This window comes from Danio aesculapii, chromosome 3 (assembly GCF_903798145.1).
Source record: "Danio aesculapii chromosome 3, fDanAes4.1, whole genome shotgun sequence".
Classification (NCBI taxonomy): Eukaryota; Metazoa; Chordata; class Actinopteri; order Cypriniformes; family Danionidae; genus Danio; species Danio aesculapii.
In genome coordinates, this window is record NC_079437.1 from 30,354,254 (window position 1) to 30,376,364 (window position 22,111).

General features: G+C 35.0%; 2 protein-coding genes across 3 annotated transcripts in view; one reads left to right on the top strand and one right to left on the bottom strand.

Annotated features, from left to right (window-relative positions):
• smg1 (SMG1 nonsense mediated mRNA decay associated PI3K related kinase) overlaps positions 1–301 on the bottom strand; it is a 43,394-nt gene extending 43,093 nt beyond the window's left edge. For both annotated transcript variants that reach the window (XM_056453629.1, XM_056453628.1), the window contains exon 1: positions 79–301. In XM_056453629.1, coding sequence (XP_056309604.1) covers positions 79–155 — 77 coding nt within the window. In that variant the 5' untranslated portion in view covers positions 156–301. The remainder of the gene's footprint in view (positions 1–78) is intronic.
• A 319-nt stretch (positions 302–620) lies between these two features.
• The window catches only part of clec19a (C-type lectin domain containing 19A), a 28,794-nt gene continuing 7,303 nt past the window's right edge, over positions 621–22,111 (top strand). Inside the window, exons 1-4 of the mRNA XM_056452694.1 lie at positions 621–677; positions 15,673–15,853; positions 17,995–18,172; positions 19,612–19,705. Coding sequence (XP_056308669.1) covers positions 621–677; positions 15,673–15,853; positions 17,995–18,172; positions 19,612–19,705 — 510 coding nt within the window. The remainder of the gene's footprint in view (positions 678–15,672; positions 15,854–17,994; positions 18,173–19,611; positions 19,706–22,111) is intronic.

Sequence of the window (22,111 nt, forward strand, 5' to 3'; positions counted from 1 at the left end):
AAAGAGGCGGACGAGTGCGAGGCCTCAACGAAGCCTCGGTCTATATACTCGGTCTCGGCCGCCTGGTGAGTTACTAACCTGGGCTGCCAGTCATTCCAGTTTCGCTGCAGTTTGTGGGCGCTGCTCAGCCGAGACCCGAGGGCTTTGCGGCTCATTACCTTTGCGAAGACAGCATGACCCGTCTAGCACGGGAAGAGTCCTCAGACAAACCCTAATATCGCCGTTCAGCTTATGTCCATGCACAGATTTGAAATGCACTGAGTGTGTTTGAAACTGAAAAGCAGCGGCCTGACCCTCCCATCTATTTCTCCGCTTTCCTTCCCCGCGGTTCACACGGCGGCAGCGCCATCTAAAGGTGGACAGGAACAGCTGCAGCATCTATTATTATTAGTAATACAGATGCCGAGGCAAATGCATTTCCCATGGTGCCGCACAATAGCTCAAACACTTAAAATAGCTCCAAAGGTGTCGGTTCAAATGAAGCTCTAAAAACTAGTGACGAATGTGTGCTACGCAAAAAAGCAATTAAGTAAATGTGAGATTTCACCTGAACTTAAAAATAGGAACATCTGTTGGCGTTGCTCGATTCACTGTGTGCACTGCTGTTGCCTAGTGACAACATGTCGGATATGAAATGGAGTAAAAATGAGCTTCAACCAGATAGTGAAGAAAACAAGGTAAAACAGCATGACTGAAAGCTATTTGAAAATTTTGAGTACACCCTAAAGGTTCAAAATGTTCACGTTATGAAAAAGAATCACATATGTTTCATTTCAATGTGCTTGTAAATCCCCATATGCGTTTGGTAGATCGTTGATGTCTGTGGCTTCCATTTAATGCATTATAAGAAATATCAGAGGTCTTTAAAAACTCTTCAACTTCTGGTTTGTATTTGATAGTGTTGTTCATATGTTCTCAACAGCATTCTCTAGTTCCACGTAGGGCATTTATTCTTTAAGAGACTGCATCGCAAAAAAATCTTTATTTATTTTTACTTATTTTGTGTTGTTGTAAAGTATAAATATCTAAAATTCTAAAATGAACATACACAAACTTTCCAACAGTGGTACTTAGCAAGGTCCAGACCTCCAAGGGGGCTTAAAGATAAGATCATCAATTCAAAACCATCTTCACCCATAATTATTATGGTGGCTTGAAAAGCCAGCATACTGTTATCTATCTTAAACTTATTATTATTATGGTGGCTTGAAAAGCCAGCATATTGTTATCTATCTTAAACTTATTATTATTCTTCTTCTTCTTCTGAGACTAATTTCTAAGTGTATCTCCTCCTAGGCCTTTCAAGCTACATACTTCAAACTTTCGTCAAACCTTCGAACTGGTCTGACTCGGGTTGCTATATCTTTTCTAACTGATCCGACCTTGGGTTTTCCGAAAAACGACCCAGAAAAAACCCAAAAGTCCCATTGACTTAACATTGGGTCAAACTTTGTGAGCTCATAACTCTGCATCAGACTGTCCTACAGACTTCTAACTGGACTCATTTAACTCAGTCTAGCCAGCAGCCAATAACTGATGACTTTTTAACTTACTAGCCACTCCCTAGCAACCACTTACAGCACCCTAGCAACTGTCCCATAGACTTCCATTGTAAAAGACTCCCATTTACTTAACATTGGATCAACCTTTGTGAGCTCATAACTCTGCATCAGACTGTCCTACAGACTAGAGTCTGGCCTCATTCAACTCAGTCTAGCCAGCAGCCAATCACTGATTACCTTTAAACTTACTAGCCACTCCCTAGCAACCAATTTCAGCACCCTAGCAACTGTCCCAGAGACTGTGACTAGCTTTTCTAACACATGCTAACAGTTTAAACTTCCTACTGACATGCTAATCTTGCTAGAAAGGTGCTAGCAACACGATAGTGACATGCTAGTCATGCTAGTAACATGCTAATTCATGCTAGAATCATGCTAACAACATGCTAATTCATGCTAGAAACAAGCTGATTCATGCTAGAATCATGCTAGTAACATGCTAGTTACATGCTAATTAATGCTAGAATCATGCTAGTTACATGCTAATTCATGCTAGAAACATGCTAGTAACATGCTAATTCATGCTAGAATCATGCTAGTAACATGCTAATCCATGCTAGAATCATGCTAGTAACATGCTAATTCATGCTAGAATCATGGTAGTAACATGCTAATCCATGCTAGAATCATGCTAGTAACATGCTAATTCATGCTAGAATGATGCTAAAAACATGCTAATTCATGCTAGAATCATGCTAACAACATGCTAATTCATGCTAGAAACATGCTAGTAACATGCTAATTCATGCTAGAAACATGCTAGTTACATGCTAATTCATGCTAGAATCATGCTAGTAACATGCTAATTCATGCTAGAAACATGCTAGTAACATGCTAATTCATGCTAGAATCATGCTAGTAACATGCTAGTTACATGCTAATTAATGCTAGAATCATGCTAGTTACATGCTAATTCATGCTAGAAACATGCTAGTAACATGCTAATTCATGCTAGAATCATGCTAGTAACATGCTAATCCATGCTAGAATCATGCTAGTAACATGCTAATTCATGCTAGAATCATGCTAGTAACATGCTAATTCATGCTAGAATCATGCTAGTAACATGCTAATTCATGCTAGAATCATGCTAGTAACATGCTAATTCATGCTAGAATCATGCTAATAACATGCTAATTCATGCTAGAATCATGCTAGTAACATGCTAATTCATGCTAGAAACATGCTAGTAACATGCTAATTCATGCTAGAATCATGCTAGTAACATGCTAGATCATGCTAGAAACATGCTAGTAACATGCTAATTCATGCTAGAGTCATGCTAGTAATATGCTAATTCATGCTAGAATCATGCTAGTAACATGCTAATTCATGCTAGAAACATGCTAGTAACATGCTAATTCATGCTAGAATCATGCTAGTTACATGCTAATCCATGCTAGAATCATGCTAGTAACATGCTAATTCATGCTAGAATCATGCTAGTAACATGCTAATTCATGCTAGAATCATGCTAGTAACATGCTAGAATCATGCTAATAACATGCTAATTCATGCTAGAATCATGCTAGTAACATGCTAATTCATGCTAATTTATGCTAGAATCATGCTAGTAACATGCTAATTCATGCTAGAAACATGCTAGTAACATGCTAATTCATGCTAGAATCATGCTAGTAACATGCTAATTCATGCTAGAATCATGCTAATAACATGCTAATTCATGCTAGAAACATGCTAATTCATGCTAGAAGCATGCTAATAACATGCTAAATCATGCTAGAAACATGCTAGTAACATGCTAATTCATGCTAGAAACATGCTAGTAACATGCTAATTCATGCTAGAATCATGCTAGTAACATGCTAATTCATGCTAGAAACATGCTAGTAACATGCTAACTCATGCTAGAAACATGCTAGTAACATGCTAATTCATGCTAGAATCATGCTAATTCATGCTAGAAACATGCTAGTAACATGCTAATTCATGCTAGAATCATGCTAGTTACATGCTAATTTATGTTAGAATCATGCTAGTTACTTGCTAATTCAGGCTAGTAACATGCTAATTCAGACTCGGCTTTTCAAGCCACCATAAAGTTTGTCCTCAAACTTTAATATCTAGTTCTTCTTCTTCTTCTTCTGAGACTAATTTCTAAGTGTATCTCCTCCTAGGCCTTTCAAGCTACATACTTTAAACTTTCGTCAAACCTTCAAACTGGTCTGACTCGGGTTGCTATATCTTTTCTAACTGATCCGACCTTGGGTTTTCCGAAAAACGACCCAGAAAAATCCCAAAAGTCCCATTGACTTAACATTGGGTCAAACTTTGTGAGCTCATAACTCTGCATCAGACTGTCCTACAGACTTCTAACTGGACTCATTTAACTCAGTCTAGCCAGCAGCCAATAACTGATGACTTTTTAACTTACTAGCCACTCCCTAGCAACCACTTACAGCACCCTAGCAACTGTCCCATAGACTTCCATTGTAAAAGACTCCCATTTACTTAACATTGAATCAACCTTTGTGAGCTCATAACTCTGCATCAGACTGTCCTACAGACTAGAGTCTGGCCTCATTCAACTCAGTCTAGCCAGCAGCCAATCACTGATTACCTTTAAACTTACTAGCAACTCCCTAGCAACCAATTTCAGCACCCTAGCAACTGTCCCAGAGACTGTGACTAGCTATTCTAACACACGCTAACAGTTTTAACATCCTACTGACATGCTAATCTTGCTAGAAAGGTGCTAGCAACACGATAGTGACATGCTAGTCATGCTAGTAACATGCTAATTCATGCTAGAATCATGCTAACAACATGCTAATTCATGCTAGAAACAAGCTGATTCATGCTAGAATCATGCTAGTAACATGCTAGTTACATGCTAGTTAATGCTAGAATCATGCTAGTTACATGCTAATTCATGCTAGAAACATGCTAATTCATGCTAGAATCATGCTAGTAACATGCTAATTCATGCTAGAATCATGCTAATAACATGCTAATTCATGCTAGAATCATGCTAGTAACACGCTAATTCATGCTAGAATCATGCTAATAACATGCTAATTCATGCTAGAATCATGCTAGTAACATGCTAATTCATGCTAGAATCATGGTAGTAACATGCTAATTCATGCTAGAAACATGCTAGTAACATGCTAATTCATGCTAGAATCATGCTAGTAACATGCTAATTCATGCTAGAATCATGCTAATAACATGCTAATTCATGCTAGAAACATGCTAATTCATGCTAGAATCATGCTAATAACATGCTAATGCATGCTAGAGACATGCTAGTAACATGCTAATTAATGCTAGAAACATGCTAGTAACATGCTAATTCATGCTAGAATCATGCTGGTAACATGCTAATTCATGCTAGAAACATGCTAGTAACATGCTAATTCATGCTAGAATCATGCTAATTCATGCTAGAATCATGCTAATAACATGCTAATTCATGCTAGAAACATGCTAATTCATGCTAGAATCATGCTAATAACATGCTAATGCATGCTAGAGACATGCTAGTAACATGCTAATTAATGCTAGAAACATGCTAGTAACATGCTAATTCATGCTAGAATCATGCTAGTAACATGCTAATTCATGCTAGAAACATGCTAGTAACATGCTAATTCATGCTAGAATCATGCTAATTCATGCTAGAAACATGCTAGTAACATGCTAATTCATGGTAGAATCATGCTAGTTACATGCTAATCCATGCTAGAATCATGCTAGTAACATGCTAATTCATGCTAGAATCATGCTAATAACATGCTAATTCATGCTAGTAACATGCTAATTCATGCTAGAATCATGCTAGTAACATGCTAATTCATGCTAGAATCATGCTAGTAACATGCTAATTCATGCTAGAAACATGCTAGTAACATGCTAATTCATGCTAGAAACATGCTAGTAACATGCTAATTCATGCTAGAATCATGCTAGTAACATGCTAATTCATGCTAGAAACATGCTAGTAACATGCTAACTCATGCTAGAAACATGCTAGTAACATGCTAATTCATGCTAGAATCATGCTAATTCATGCTAGAAACATGCTAGTAACATGCTAATTCATGCTAGAATCATGCTAGTTACATGCTAATTTATGTTAGAATCATGCTAGTTACTTGCTAATTCATGCTAGTAACATGCTAATTCAGACTCGGCTTTTCAAGCCACCATAAAGTTTGTCCTCAAACTTTAATATCTAGTTATTCTTCTTCTTCTTCTTCTTCTTCTTCTTCTTATTCTTCTGAGACTAATTTCTAAGTGTATCTCCTCCTAGGCCTTTCGAGCTACATACTTCAAACTTTCGTCAAACCTTCGAACTGGTCTGACTCGGGTTGCTATATCTTTTCTAACTGATCCGACCTTGGGTTTTCCGAAAAACGACCCAGAAAAAACCCAAAAGTCCCATTGACTTAACATTGGGTCAAACTTTGTGAGCTCATAACTCTGCATCAGACTGTCCTACAGACTTCTAACTGGACTCATTTAACTCAGTCTAGCCAGCAGCCAATAACTGATGACTTTTTAACTTACTAGCCACTCCCTAGCAACCACTTACAGCACCCTAGCAACTGTCCCATAGACTTCCATTGTAAAAGACTCCCATTTACTTAACATTGGATCAACCTTTGTGAGCTCAGAACTCTGCATCAGACTGTCCTACAGACTAGAGTCTGGCCTCATTCAACTCAGTCTAGCCAGCAGCCAATCACTGATTACCTTTAAACTTACTAGCCACTCCCTAGCAACCAATTTCAGCACCCTAGCAACTGTCCCAGAGACTGTGACTAGCTATTCTAACACACGCTAACAGTTTTAACATCCTACTGACATGCTAATCTTGCTAGAAAGGTGCTAGCAACACGATAGTGACATGCTAGTCATGCTAGTAACATGCTAATTCATGCTAGAATCATGCCAACAACATGCTAATTCATGCTAGAAACAAGCTGATTCATGCTAGAATCATGCTAGTAACATGCTAGTTACATGCTAATAAATGCTAGAATCATGCTAGTTACATGCTAATTCATGCTAGAAACATGCTAATTCATGCTAGAATCATGCTAACAATATGCTAATTCATGCTAGAAACATGCTAGTAACATGCTAATTCATGCTAGAAACATGCTAGTAACATGCTAGAATCATGCTAGTAACATGCTAATTCATGCTAGAAACATGCTAGTAACATGCTAATTCATGTTAGAATCATGCTAGTAACATGCTAATCCATGCTAGAATCATGCTAGTAACATGCTAATTCATGCTAGACTCATGCTAGTAACATGCTAATTCATGCTAGAATCATGCTAGTAACATGCTAATTCATGCTAGAATCATGCTAGTAACATGCTAATTCATGCTAGTAACATGCTAATTCATGCTAGAATCATGCTAGTAACATGCTAATTCATGCTAGAATCATGCTAATAACATGCTAATTCATGCTAGAAACATGCTAATTCATGCTAATAACATGCTAATTCATGCTAGAGACATGCTAGTAACATGCTAATTCATGCTAGAGACATGCTAGTAACATGCTAATTCATGCTAGAATCATGCTAGTAACATGCTAATTCATGCTAGAAACATGCTAGTAACATGCTAATTCATGCTAGAATCATGCTAGTAACATGCTAATTCATGCTAGAATCATGCTAATAACATGCTAATCTATGCTAGAATCATGCTAGTAACATGCTAATTCATGCTAGAATCATGCTAGTAACATGCTAATTCATGCTAGAAACATGCTAGTAACATGCTAATTCATGCTAGAATCATGCTAGTAACATGCTAATTCATGCTAGAATCATGCTAATTCATGCTAGAATCATGCTAGTAACATGCTAATTCATGCTAGAAACAAGCTGATTCATGCTAGAATCATGCTAGTAACATGCTAGTTACATGCTAATTAATGCTAGAATCATGCTAGTTACATGCTAATTCATGCTAGAAACATGCTAATTCATGCTAGAATCATGCTAACAACATGCTAATTCATGCTAGAAACATGCTAGTAACATGCTAATTCATGCTAGAAACATGCTAGTAACATGCTAGAATCATGCTAGTAACATGCTAATTCATGCTAGAATCATGCTAATAACATGCTAATTCATGCTAGAATCATGCTAGTAACATGCTAATTCATGCTAGAATCATGCTAGTAACATGCTAATTCATGCTAGAAACATGCTAGTAACATGCTAATTCATGCTAGAATCATGCTAGTAACATGCTAATTCATGCTAGAAACATGCTAGTAACATGCTAATCCATGCTAGAATCATGCTAATAACATGCTAATTCATGCTAGAATCATGCTAGTAAAATGCTAATTCATGCTAGAATCATGCTAGTAACATGCTAATTCATGCTGGAATCATGCTAGTAACATGCTAATTCATGCTAGAAACATGCTAGTAACATGCTAATTTATGCTAGAATCATGCTAGTAACATGCTAATTCATGCTAGAATCATGCTAATTCATGCTAGAAACATGCTAGTAAAATGCTAATTCATGCTAGAATCATGCTAGTAACATGCTAATTCATGCTAGAATCATGTTAGTAACATGCTAATTCATGCTAGAATCATGCTAGTAACATGCTAATTCATGCTAGAATCATGCTAGTAACATGCTAATTCATGCTAGAAACATGCTAGTAACATGCTAATTCATGCTAGAATCATGCTAGTAACATGCTAATTCATGCTAGAATCATGCTAGTAACATGCTAATTCATGCTAGAATCATGCTAATAACATGCTAATTCATGCTAGAATCATGCTAGTAACATGCTAATTCATGCTAGAATCATGTTAGTAACATGCTAATTCATGCTAGAAACATGCTAGTAACATGCTAATTCATGCTAGAATCATGCTAATTCATGGTAGAAACATGCTAGTAACATGCTAATTCATGCTAGAATCATGCTAGTTACATGCTAATTTATGTTAGAATCATGCTAGTTACTTGCTAATTCATGCTAGTAACATGCTAATTCAGACTCGGCTTTTCAAGCCACCATAAAGTTTGTCCTCAAACTTTAATATCTAGTTTAACCTTCACGTTTCACAAACCGGTTCACGTTTCTTTCATCTGTTGACTACAGAATAATATATTTTGATAAATGTTGGAAACCACTAGTTGACTTCCATAATATAGTATAATATAGTATTCTATATTTGTTTATACTTTGTTTAACATACTTTAAAATGAGGTGAGTAAATAGTGAAGTTTTTGGTGAACTGTCCCTTTAACACCATGCGCAACAATGCTCAACATATCTTAATATAAAGTTTTTTTTGGCTTGTTTAACTGTTCAATCACTGTTTAATCTTAAAATAGGAGGCATCCTAATTTAAAGTGATCTTGTCTAGAACCGGAAAGTCATGTAAATGAATAAAATCTTAAGTGCCATATTCAAATTAAATTTCTACCTATGCTAAGCTCTAAAAGAGTTCAGATATTACGAGTAATATATATATATATATAAATCCATATGAAGTAAATATTGTTTCATTATTTGTTTAATTTTGAGTCCTTGTTTATATATTTGGACAGTGGAGGCCCTCAAAGGCTAATAGGTTGAGAACCACAACTTTTACAAGTGTGAGAAACAATGATCAAACTCAGGTGAGATTTTTTCCTAAAACAGGAACAAAATTATATGTGAACTGGGTAAGGAAAACAAACTTCTTTCCCCATTTGCTGAAAAAGTAAAAACCCTCACCGAAATAGCAATGGTTTATATAGTAATAATGGAAGTTGTATTACAATTAACAGAAACTGTAATGGTCCTTGTGTGTCTGTGTATGCCTTTTCACTAAATCCTAATGAAATATAATGCTAAACACACTGCAAAGCATTCAGATATACTAATTTTATGTTTAAAAGTTGATGGTTAATGTTTTTAACAGTGTTTGTAGTAGAAACAGGGGGCGACACGGTGGCTCAGTGGTTAGCACTGTCGTCTCACAGCAAGAAGGTTGCTGGTTCGAGCGCCGGCTGGGTCAGTTGGCATTTCTGTGAGGAGTTTGCATGTTCTCCCCGTGATCGTGTTCCCCCAGTTTCCCCACAGCCCAAAGATGCGTTATAGGTGAATTGGGTAAGCTAAATTGTCTGTAGTGTATCTGTGTAAATGTAAAGAGTATGGGTGTTTCCCTGTAATCGGTTACAGCTGGAAGGGCATCCGCTGTGTAAAACATATGTTGGATAAGTTGGCGGTTCAATCCATTGTGTCGACCCATGATAAATAAAGGGACTAAACTGAAGGAAAATGAATGAATAAATGTAGTGGTAACAGTTTATTTTTCGTACCAATGGCCAATATATTTTTACTGTTTAAAAATTGTTAACCCTCTCAGGTATTTCATAGTATCAATATAAATATAAATATATATATATATATATATATATATATATATATATATATATATATATATATATATATATATATATATATATATAGAATTTAAGAAACTTTTTTTGTATTCATTTAGTGAACATGTACATATTCTGTAGATTTTGTCAATTTTTTTTTCATTTACATTTGGCAACAGAGTTGACCACCTAACTTTAAACTTCTACAAAAGCATTTAATTTTCGGATAATTAATACAAATATAAACAAATATTTAACAAGCAGCCATTTTAACTGGTGTAACGTTACAGTTTTCAAATCTGTGGTTTTGCATATGCATCCACCACAACCAGATTACATCCTTACACCACAAGATGGTAGCAAGGAGCTAAAGCAGGATTCAGGATTTAGGATTCAACAATCAATTTTCCCCATTTCCCCCCCTTATACTTTTCTGTCTTGCAGTAATATCATATAACAATAAAGACATTTCACTTGTTCCAGAAATTATTAGAAAGAGATGGTCCATTCTCGTTCACAGAGCCTGTACATTAGCTGTAATATCATGCTGTGCTTTATGGCACCCGTGCCCACCTCAATGCATGGATTGAAGTTGCTAAGCAACAGTGTGCACAATAAACACTGTAGCAGTAGTACACAGGGGTGACATCTGGTAATTTAAATACATTATCCAGCTCATATTCCTCCTGCACCTTATAAGTTAATTACAACTTAATTACTGCTATATAATTACTCTACCAGATTTATGTGATCTGTAAACAACCAAAAACCCTTAAGCACTGCAGAAAGCGTCATTTTACGGGAAATGTTCACTGGAGGTCAGCAGAAAACTCTCATAATTAACAACACGTGCATCTGTTCGATTGTACTGCAACAGGAAGTGCTGAATGTCACAGCTGTTGCTTATCTAATGTGCTCTACACCTTGGGGATTACAAGCAATGCAGGAATATGAGGCAAAAGGTAATCAGCTGCATTTTCTTTGAAAGAGTCATCTTCTTTTTCTCAGTGTAATATGTGCAAGAACATGTTTTACAGAATTCTACCAATAGAAGTGGGTGTGATTTGTTTTTATCGCATGTATGCTCATCACCTGGCTTTGAAATTAATCAAAATCAATACTAGACTCTAACAGGATATTTTTAGTTAGCTCACATGTCTCAGTTAATCTTCCTTAAAATAGATCACGGAGATGCTCAATGATGCACTGGAAATGTCTACTTTCTCATTGCTGGCTTGACTGAAAATGTAGTGATCCAGAGAATAAATTTACAATTTTAAAATTTAAAAAAGCTAATCAATGTACACTCTTTTAATAAGGGGCTCTTTTTTGGCATTGATTGTTCCATGAAGAAACTTTAACATTCATGGAACATTTTCATTCCACAAATGCTTCTTGGTAGTGGCAAAGATGTTTCAATTAAATTCAGTTAAATTCAATTCATGTTGATTTATATAGAGCTTTTACAATGTGGACTTAATATAGAAACTTCAGATTATTAAAATGTTATTCACTGTAAAATGCAATTAGCTATTATACATAAAAATGAGTAAACCCATTGCCTTAAAAGTGACAAGTTGACTTCAAAAAGTGAGTAAACTTACAGTACTCAGCATAATTGAGTACACGCCATTTTGAAAATGAATATTTTTCTCCATTTCTCAGTGAATATAGGCAATGTTTTTTGGTGCATTTAAATAAAACAGATTTATTAAACATATATATTTATTAAAATAATATTTCAGTCACCAAATATATTTAGAAATTGAAAGATAATACAATTAAATTCAAGCAAAATATTGAAAAAATAAATTACAACCTACAAAATTTCAACAAAAATTTTCCAAATTTTTTGTTCTCTTGATTTTTCCTCTTTTTAAAATTTGTATTTAATATTTTTCTATAACATATACATTTGGGTGTACTAGTTTTTGGACCGTTATCGTAAGCTATTTTGTTAGATAAGCTCTAGATTTGGCTTTTAGTACTGACTAATCTAATGTATATGCACAAATATAAAATTGTATAGCTTCCTATTAAAAATATGAATTTAAAAGGTAGATTTATGAGGGGTGTACTTGTATATGTTGAGCATTGTAATTTTTGCACATAGTTAATTTACTTATAATTTTAATGGACAGTGTTTGAAGCACTTTACCTTATTTTATTAATTTAATCATGTTTAAAAACTACATTTTTAAAGTTTAGCTTATACAAAGTTTAGCGTATAAAAAGTTTATCTTATTTTAGTAGCTGTGATTGATGTAAGTTGAGATGAAGATTAAAAAAGTTCATTTGATTCACCTAAAAAAAAGAAGGCAGCAAGAATCTTAAAAAGTAAAATCAACTAACTGCTTTTTATGAAAAAATGCAGTTTTAAAATAATTGTAAGATAAAGTAAAAAAAGTTTTATGGCAACACTATGAACCAACATCTATAGAAACACTATAGCTTACATGAAAAAATACAGTAGTTTATAGGAAATACTGTGTGAGAGTGTTTTTGAACTGTACTAATACTTAATTTGTTAATACCTAATTTGTTGTGGTAATGTGCTATACATGTTTACTGTGGTTAAAATTCAATTAAATTTATCTTTATTTCTATAGCACTTTTACAATGTAGATTGTGTCAAAGCAGCTTAACATAGAAGTTCTAGTAAATTGAAACTGTATCAGTCCAGTTTTCAGAGTCGAAGTTCAGTTCAGTTTAGTTCAGTGTGGTTTAATTTTCACTGCTGAAAATTCAATCACTGAAGAGAAAATCCAGTGATGCGCAGCTTGACAAGTCCCACACCAAACAAACCAGTGGCGACAGTAGCAAGGAACAAACTTTACCAACTGACGAAAGTGAAAGAAAAACTTCGAGAGAATACAGGCTCAGTTGGGCACGACCATTTCTCCTCTGGCCAAATTTCATGTGCAGAGCTGTGGTCTAGGCGCCAGAGGCTGAAGTATAAAAATGTATACTACAGCATTGATTACAGGTTATCAGTTCATTATAGCTAAGCATGCATTACAAAAAGAGCTACATACAAAATCGTACCCTTTACTGTAGTGTGGTTCAAAATCACTATAGGATTAACTGACGAAAGAATTTTTTCATGTGAGCTGTGGTTTTCTTTTTAGCACTTTTGTAAGAGCGTGATGTGAGTTGTTCAGAAGACCCACACCATGGTTCTACATGTAAATAATGCTAATACTTCTTAAAAAGTTGCCTGTGTTACATGATTGATCGACATCTGAGAGGATGCAGCATTAGAGGGACTCATTTAGAGACCATATTTAGCAGCAATCCCATCTAGAAATCCTAAATGGAGGCCGTCTTCAGTATAAGAATGAGTCATATCTCCAAGCTCCTGCCCTTAGCTGTTACAGGCGGCAGTCATCTCAAAGATAAGAGGAACTCCGGGCCTTTAATAGCATGGGCTGTGTGGGCCATGAGATAAAGCAGACACGCTATCATCTGCAAGACGGTGTCAGGGGAGACTAATGGAACTAAGCAAGTAGTGTGAAGTGGGTGTTCAATAACTCCGCAGACAAGTTGGACATCGTGACATGTTCAACAAACTGATGCTGTGTGAATTTTTCACATAGACGTAAAGGTATATTACGTATTTTCTTGTACGGTTCTGTAGCAAATGGGTTGGATTTTCTGATGCAGTTTTAATCTGTACAAACTTCAGGTGGACTTGCTCATCTTCTCTCATTCATGCTGTACCATGGTTATAATGTGGTGTTTGTGGATTAAGTTTCAACAAGATAATTTCTGTTTCTTTCAGTGTTTCTGCAACAGATGCAGACCACCTGAGTATGTAAAATATAAGATGTAAACGACCAACGCTGTTAACAATTTCCTGTAAAATCTACAGTAACTTACTGTAAATCAATTACAGCAAACATATTGTATTTACATTTATCCTGCTGTAATGTATTTACAGTATTGTATGTCATTACTGTAATTTTCACAATGCAACTTTAAAATACAGTAACATACTGCATAATATCCTACAGTAAAATGCGGTTCATATTACAGTTAAATACTGTGTAATTTACAAAAATTGTTAACAGTGCAGAGAATATAAACATTTTAGATAATTCTCACTACCAGTTAGTGGCTTATTACCTGCCTATTATTAAGATAGTGGCTGCTTATTAATACTATTAAAGTACATACATATTCTGCATGATTTCATCCATGTAACACCTAACCCATATACATTAATTGCTGTTAATAAGCAACAAATTAAGTCATAGTTAATTCATAGTACATTAAAATAAAGTGACAATTTGAAACAACAAAAAACGTCAAAAGAAGTCATTATGTTAAACTGCAAGAGTCAAGTTTTCAGCATCAAAATTAGCAGAGATCAAGGTTCCATAATGCAATTCGAAGGCATAAACAAATGGAAAATGTGAATTGCAGATTACAGACACTTTCTAAATACAGTCATCCTTCTGTTAATTAACAGATGTTGTTTTACTTTGCAAGTGTATTTATATAGCACATTTCATACACAGTGGCAATTCAAAGTGCTTTACATAAACAGGAATAAAAGAGACAAGTATAAAAAATAAAAACAAATAATAAAAATGATTAAAAACAGATTAAAATGTGTTAAAACAGGTTCTAAAAAAAAACGTAATGTGCGATCTGTGAGACTAAGCACAGTGCTCATTCAGTAAAGGCACAACTTAAACAGATGAGTTTTAAGTCTTGATTTGAATGAGCCTAATGTTGGAGAAAAGCTGACTGAAAACAATTCTCAACGTTTAAAAAAGGTATAAATTAAAAGAAAATATTTATACATATGTTTTTGTCCTGTAATTTATTACTGCATTACTGTGATGCAATGCTGAATATTGGAGAGGGGTCTGGATGCAGACCTGGCGCAGTGCAATCTGAGCTGCATCCAATGCTTTTTTATGCCCACCTCTAACCTTACCCCTCACACTGACATCACTAGCTCCATTGAGTGCATTGGGTCTGATATTGCATCACTGAGATATGCAGTCTCAGCTTGCATCATCAAGGCTGCATCCAGATACTATTGGAATATTCAGCTTCCCAGCCTTCAGTGTCACATGGTCTTTCACAAATCATTCAAATATTGTGATTTGATGCTATATACTCACTCACTCACTCACTCACTCACTCACTCACTCACTCACTCACTCACTCACTTTTCTTTGGCTGATTCCTTGCTTTATCAAGGGTTGCCACAGTGAAATGAACTGCTTATTACTCTGGCATATGTTTTTATGCAGCTGATACTCTTCCAGTACAACCCTCAGTGCTGAAAACACCCACACACTCTCCCATTCACACACACTGCAACCAAACAGAAAACATAGAAAAGCCATCTGGCCGAGCCGGGAATCAAACCAGTGAGCTAATCACTGAGCCTAATAATTATCACTATTAACTACTGGCTTATTACCTGCCTTTCATTATTTGCTGTTTACTAGCACTTGCAAATTATTGTCATATTTTACATCCCCAATCAATAAAGTGTGACTACATGACAACAGATTTTTTTTGTAACACTGAATATGTCTCTACTAATACGTTTTTAAGTTCTTCAAGATACAACAACAATTTTAGGCCCTTGGGTGTTCACTTTCTCCCTTTATTACACACAGTCTGATGTAAGCGTTCTGGACTTGACCAAGTAGGAAGAGTCCAACAAAAAGGCAGGGGCTAAGAGAAACTCACACACACCCCTAATCTCCACACACACACACATACGCACACACATACACACACTCCAGATCTCAATCTCATCTCTCTTGCATTAAACATGTACTGTTGGGAATTGTTTTTAGCCCTACTGTTCAGCGGCTTCCCAGCGTGGGCTCTGCCTTCAACTAACATCAAGATCACACAAGGTGAGTGCCACCAGAGACTAAAAAAGACTAGGACACAACGCAGACGCAGATAATACGCTTTAATTTGCTTCATAGGGAATACACAGGCCAAAGCTGAACCAGCTGCTTTGCCCAAGATGCTTTTGTTTAGCTTAACTTCTGTTTTGTAGCCTGTTTGTCTGATGTGACATTAATTTTATGCTTGAAATGTTTTTCATAATAGATGTACAAGGGCTCAGACTAACAGTGAAAGTATCTTTAAAGGTTAAGTATGACTCAGCAGGCAAGAAAAGTTTTCTTGTAAATGACATTATGTTGGAAAATCACCATAAAACTGAATAATCTAATTGCTTTTCTTATCTACAAATGCCTCAACATTGCAATTCTTTTACCAATGATTCGTTTAAGAAGACTTGTCCTCCCCTGGCATTTTTAATGCAACCTTTAAATAGCGTAATTATATATTGGTGAAAAGTGTATCTTATAATTGTTTTTAATACATAACAGACTTTCAGCTTTATTGCACAGCTGAAAATTAATCGAATGCTGGCTGTTTCTGTGAAAAGGAAACAATGACTGATTTCTAGTTTGTCATCAGATACTTTGCAAGTGATGTTTCAATTAGTGTAATGCATCATTGGTGTTGTTTTTGCCTGTGCATTTGAACAGCTAGGTTAAAAGAAATAGTTTATACCAAATATAATCTATAAAGGAATAGAAAACCCCAAACTATGTTTATTTATTTCCCTCAGGCAATTCAAGATGGATGTGGCACCTTTTCTATATAGCTGAAGAGAATTTTGCATTTAAACAGCTGGGTTAAATGAAATAGTTTATACCAAATATATTCTATTAAGGAATAGAAAACCCCAATAATACGTTTATTTATTTCCATCAGGCCATCCAAGATGTATATGATGCTGTTTCCTTATAGCTGAGGAGAAATTAAAGTTTTGGAGGAAAATGTTTCAGATTTTTCTCAATTTAATGGAGATAACTGAGGCCAACAACATGACTGAGAGTCTTCTTTAGTTAAACAATCTGACATTTAATGGAAAAGTGTGAAAACATTTCATCAAAAGTAAAAAAAAAACATGATTTAGTTTTGAAGGAAGTCTCTTTTTCTAGACTAAGCTGCATTTATTTGATCAAAAAGTCAATTAAACAGTATATCATTTATGTTTAAAATAGTTGCTTTCTCCCTGAATACATTTGATGGACAGATTTGTCAGCATGATGAACCATGATAATCATCTCCTTTTTGATATAGTCCAAGTGTATGTGCAAGCTCTTTTAGTGCAAGATTAATTCAGCCCCGGTGTTACAGAGAAAGATACAGGATGTCATTTTTACCAACAGTGATCAGATTGTATAACCAAAGTCATACTAGATGAATTATGCTGAATTGTAATAGCATTAGATATAGACAAGTGACTACTCATTGTTTGAAACTAAAGTGTGCAGTATGAATGTAATTTTATTATTGTTTTTTATATATTTTATTATTGTATATTTTATATATATATATGTGTAATTTTTTTGATCTATCTTTAGTATGGAGAGCTCTGCTGTCACATGTGAATTTCTCTTTGGGATTAATAAAGTCTAACAAACAAACAAATTGTAATTAACGCTGAATTTCAGTAACATTACAATCTTTCTTGTTATGATCATTCAGAAATTAGAATTTGCCACTCTATTGCGATTCATTATTTTGTGGCTCAAACATAAAAAATGGTTCTTATTAGTGTAGAAAAATCCTTTTTTTGTGTAGAAAATGTTATGCATTTAGCTTTTAGTGATTCTTTGCTTATCAAAGCAGCTGCATTTATTTTAAGTTGAATATTTAGTTATATTATAAATGTCTTTACTGCCACCTTTGATCAGTTTAATGTGTTTTTGATGAATAAAGGTATATTAAACTCTTAATTTACTTGGTCCAACTTTGTGATGAAAATTCATGAGATGGTACTTCATATAATATCACATTCATGGATGCAATGTATTTAACCATCATTAAAACCATAATTAGTGAGCCATGTTTGCCTGATTTCTCTATGTTTTCCTGAAGAAAAAAAAACCTTGTGGTGTATAAAAAAATCAAGACATTTATTACAAACTCTTCCTATAGGCTAATGTAATATCATTCCCGTTTCCTCCAGCATTGCCTATGCAGTTGTCAGACTCAAACCAGCCTGTGACATGTCCACTGTTCTGGACTGAATTTGAGGGTTACTGTTACCGCTTCTTCCCCCTGAACCGCACATGGGCTGAGGCAGATCTGTACTGCGCTGAGTTCTCAAACGGACACAAATCTGCCAAACTCACCTCTGTCCACAGGTAGGATTTCCCTTTGTTATTCAATGCCCCACATTACAGGCCACCCATCATGTGTTCTTATATTTTCATATTATTTTTGAAATAATATTTTATGTATAAAATTATGAAATTATTAAACACTTCACTAGCGAGAAAACAGTTAAACAAACCATCTGCAGCACGAGGATAAAGAATGAGCCTCCACTTTACATTTTTTTTACTTTACTTTTACTCTTTTCTTTACTCCTTTACTTTCATAGATAAGTAAACTGTTCTATGCACTCCACTGAAGACATCCATCAGCCTACATATTTAATTTCATTTGTTAAGCACAAAGATTTGTTTCAAAACTATTTCAAAATTCAATTCTAATTTCCAGTAAACAAATAAATGAACAATAATAATGAAGTGTGGTCAAAAACTGAATTCTGTCCAAACGCACGTCTTATTCTTATGCCCCATATGGTCCAAAACCTGAATGGGGCACTAAACTTGTTTTTATTAAAACAAATATAAATATTAAATAATAAATTATACTGCTAATAATAATAATAACATACAAATGCAAACTGTCATGTATAAACTGAAAAAAACTCCCCTTGAGATAAAGAAGGCATGGAGGCAGTGGTTTCTATATTTATGTAGAAAATAATAATATTTGTAACATTTTAATCCTTTAATTATGTAAAGATATTTGTGTATTACTGTACATCCTGTGTGTATTAAGCAATGTGTCGCTTTTTGGATGCATAGGGCACAACTAACGCGCTCTGTGCTGCACTTTGGGCCAGCTTTCAGATGGTCAACAGCACGGTCTATTTTAGTTCCTCAAAATAGCAACTCTCCAATAATGCACCGTAACACACCTCCTTTTTAGACCGGCACACCCATCAATACACAATGTGGCACAAAACCTGAAAATTATGGTTACACTGGGCTCAAAATGGCCTTTTTGCGCCAGGTGTATGATAGGACACCCTATGTTTAATAATGTGTTGTAAAAACATCTCTCAGTTAAATGCCAATTGAAGAATATTTGGAAAACGACAGGAGGGGTAATACTTTTGTCAAATGTAAATGTCTTGTGTGTTTATACAATCTTTTGACTAAATAACTCAATTTCTAACATTGCCCAGATTTATTGTGTGAGAGAACAGTCTGAATGAATCAACTGCAAGCCATTCATCACATTTTGACAAACACCGTATGGCCCATTACATAGATCAGAACAGTGATTCATTGACTGCTTGCTCAGATAGAATACACATGACTTGACAAGTTGGTAAATGGTAATCTGACTCCTACAGATTTTACAGTAAAATTTCACTGGTGGTCATGATGATGACCCAATAGGCAACATCTAACTCCAATGCTGAGATGACATGATTTGTCTCACAGTAGTACAGGATTTTGCTGAACGACCCATCAAAACATTAATTTTCCAATAACTTACTTCATAGCTGGGAAGAAAATGTGTTTGTCTACGATCTTGTGAACAGCCGTATGCCAGGAATTCCAACCGATATTTGGATTGGCCTGCATGACAGAAGACAGGTAAACACGATAACATTTTCTATTAAGTACAAACACAACCCACATACCCACACAGTGTGTTTTATGAGTGATTCATTAGTGTTTTATTTACTAGGAAGCAGTCATAATGAAAAACATAAGCAGCTGCATGTCTGACACAGCTTGTGTGTGTTATAAAAAGCCAAGCCCAGCCTGTCAAACCTCCCAATAATAATTTCACCAACGGAAAATATAGTTTGTCGGAGTGATGTTTAATCAATTCCAGACACATTTGGGTCTAACACCAAGTTGAGGTAGATAGTTTATGGATGATGTTATAACAGACACTCTGATCTGTAATGTTTCTCTGAGAATTTGGATTAAAGGGATAGTTCACAAAAAAAAAAATGGATATTCTGTCATCATTTACTCACCCTTCACTTGTTCCAAAGCAGTTTGAGTTTTCTGTTTAACACACAATAAGATAAAGCAATTTTATTTCTATAGCACATTTCATACGCAGTTGTAAGAAAGCTGGAATCCTGTAAGCATTAATGGAACATCACATTTTTTTTGTAAATAAGTTCAGTTCATAACTTTCTAGAGATTTGAAGAGTTCAGATTTAATTGCCATCTGAAATTTTCTTCTACAATGAACATTTTTCTTAGCCTCTTATGTTTATGTTCAGTTCTTTCATGTTAAAAGCGATGCAAATAGTCTATTATTTTCCATATAAGATTAATTACTAAATCAAGACATAGGTACCTGAGAAAAATGATAATTTTAGAAGAAAATTTCAGATGACACTTAGAGGTTTTTGCATCTGAACTCTTTATTTATCATTTTTTAATACATTCAAGTCGTTCTCCGGGTCTGGCGGGAAAATTTTTAGCTTAGCTTAGCATAAATCATTGAATCACATTAGACCATTAGCATCTTGCTCAAGTTCAAAAATAGTTTGGAAAAATAATTTTCCTTTTTAAAACTTGATTCTGCTGTTACATCATGTACTAAGACTGATGGAAAATGAAAAATTGCTATTTTCTATGTTGATATTGCTAAGAAAATACTCTCATTCTGGCATAGTAATCAAGGAACTTTGCTGATATACCACAGTTGCAGCAGACGTAATGATTTACCTGTTACAGTTAACTCACTGCAGACTATTTTCAGGCACAGCTTCACATTGTAGGGAGTGAAATTTAAAGTTAAAATTAATGTTCTATACTTTTAAATAAAGAGAAAAAGGAGAGAGACTGAGAGGGAAATCACATGATGTAATCTGATGTGGCTGATTTATGACGTTTATCCCCGCTCTGTGTGTCTTTTTTGCAACTAAGCCAAAGAACCCAGGAGTCTGCGTGTGGTAAGAACTGAAAAGTTACAATATCATTGTAACTGAAAGTAAAGTTAATTGATTATTATGCATGAATTAGAGAATTCCAGTGTAGATAAATGATCAAAACAGTTTTTTGAATCTGGGCAAGATGCTAATGATCTAATGCAGTGGTTCTCAAACTTGCTTCACCAAGTACCACCTCAGAAAAAAATAGTTTCTCCAAGTACCACCATGACCAGTATTGAAATATAATAGCGTTGTAGGCCTAATTAAGCAGATACAGCACTGAAATGTTGCTTGGACCTGATATATATATATATATATATATATATATATATATATATATATATATATATATATATATATATATATATATATGTATATATATATATATACCCCTCCAAATGCTTGACCAACTCATACATGTGGTAATTCCGTGATTTGGTGCAAATGACATCAAATCTTAAGTGATCACATCTTACCCGTGATGTTCGCATTAACCGCGCAATGACCACTGTTTTCAAGCACATTCGGGTACAGTTCGCGGTTCCTCCGTTTGTGCATAACTTTAAGACTAACTTTAATTATATTCTACCTCTGAGCTTCATCAAGCATGGCAAAGTTGCTTGAGTCTATGTTCTGTGTCTCACACCATTTGAATCACATCCAAATTAATTAGCTTAAATCTGAGGTAACAAACAAAACCGAAAGTCACGCTGCTCTACAATGCAAATAACTTTATATGTCAAAAAGAAGGGTAAAAACACTAGTGGTACGTGTACAGTTTGTGTACCCTGTACAGTTTGAGAACCACTGGTCTAATGCGATAAATTATTTATGGTAAGCTTAGCTAAAAATGCTCCTGCAAGACCCAGAGATCAGCTGAATGGATAAAAAAATGGTAAAACTGAACTGTTTAACTTTAGGAGACTTGGAAAATGAACCTATTTAAAAAAAGTTTTACTTTGCAGAGTTTGCATGTTCTCCCCATGTTCGCGTGGGTTTCCTCCGGGTGCTCCGGTTGTTTCCCCCACAAGTCCAATGACAAGGTATAAGTAAATTGCCCGTAGTGTATGAGTGTAAATGTGTATATATGGATGTTTCGTGA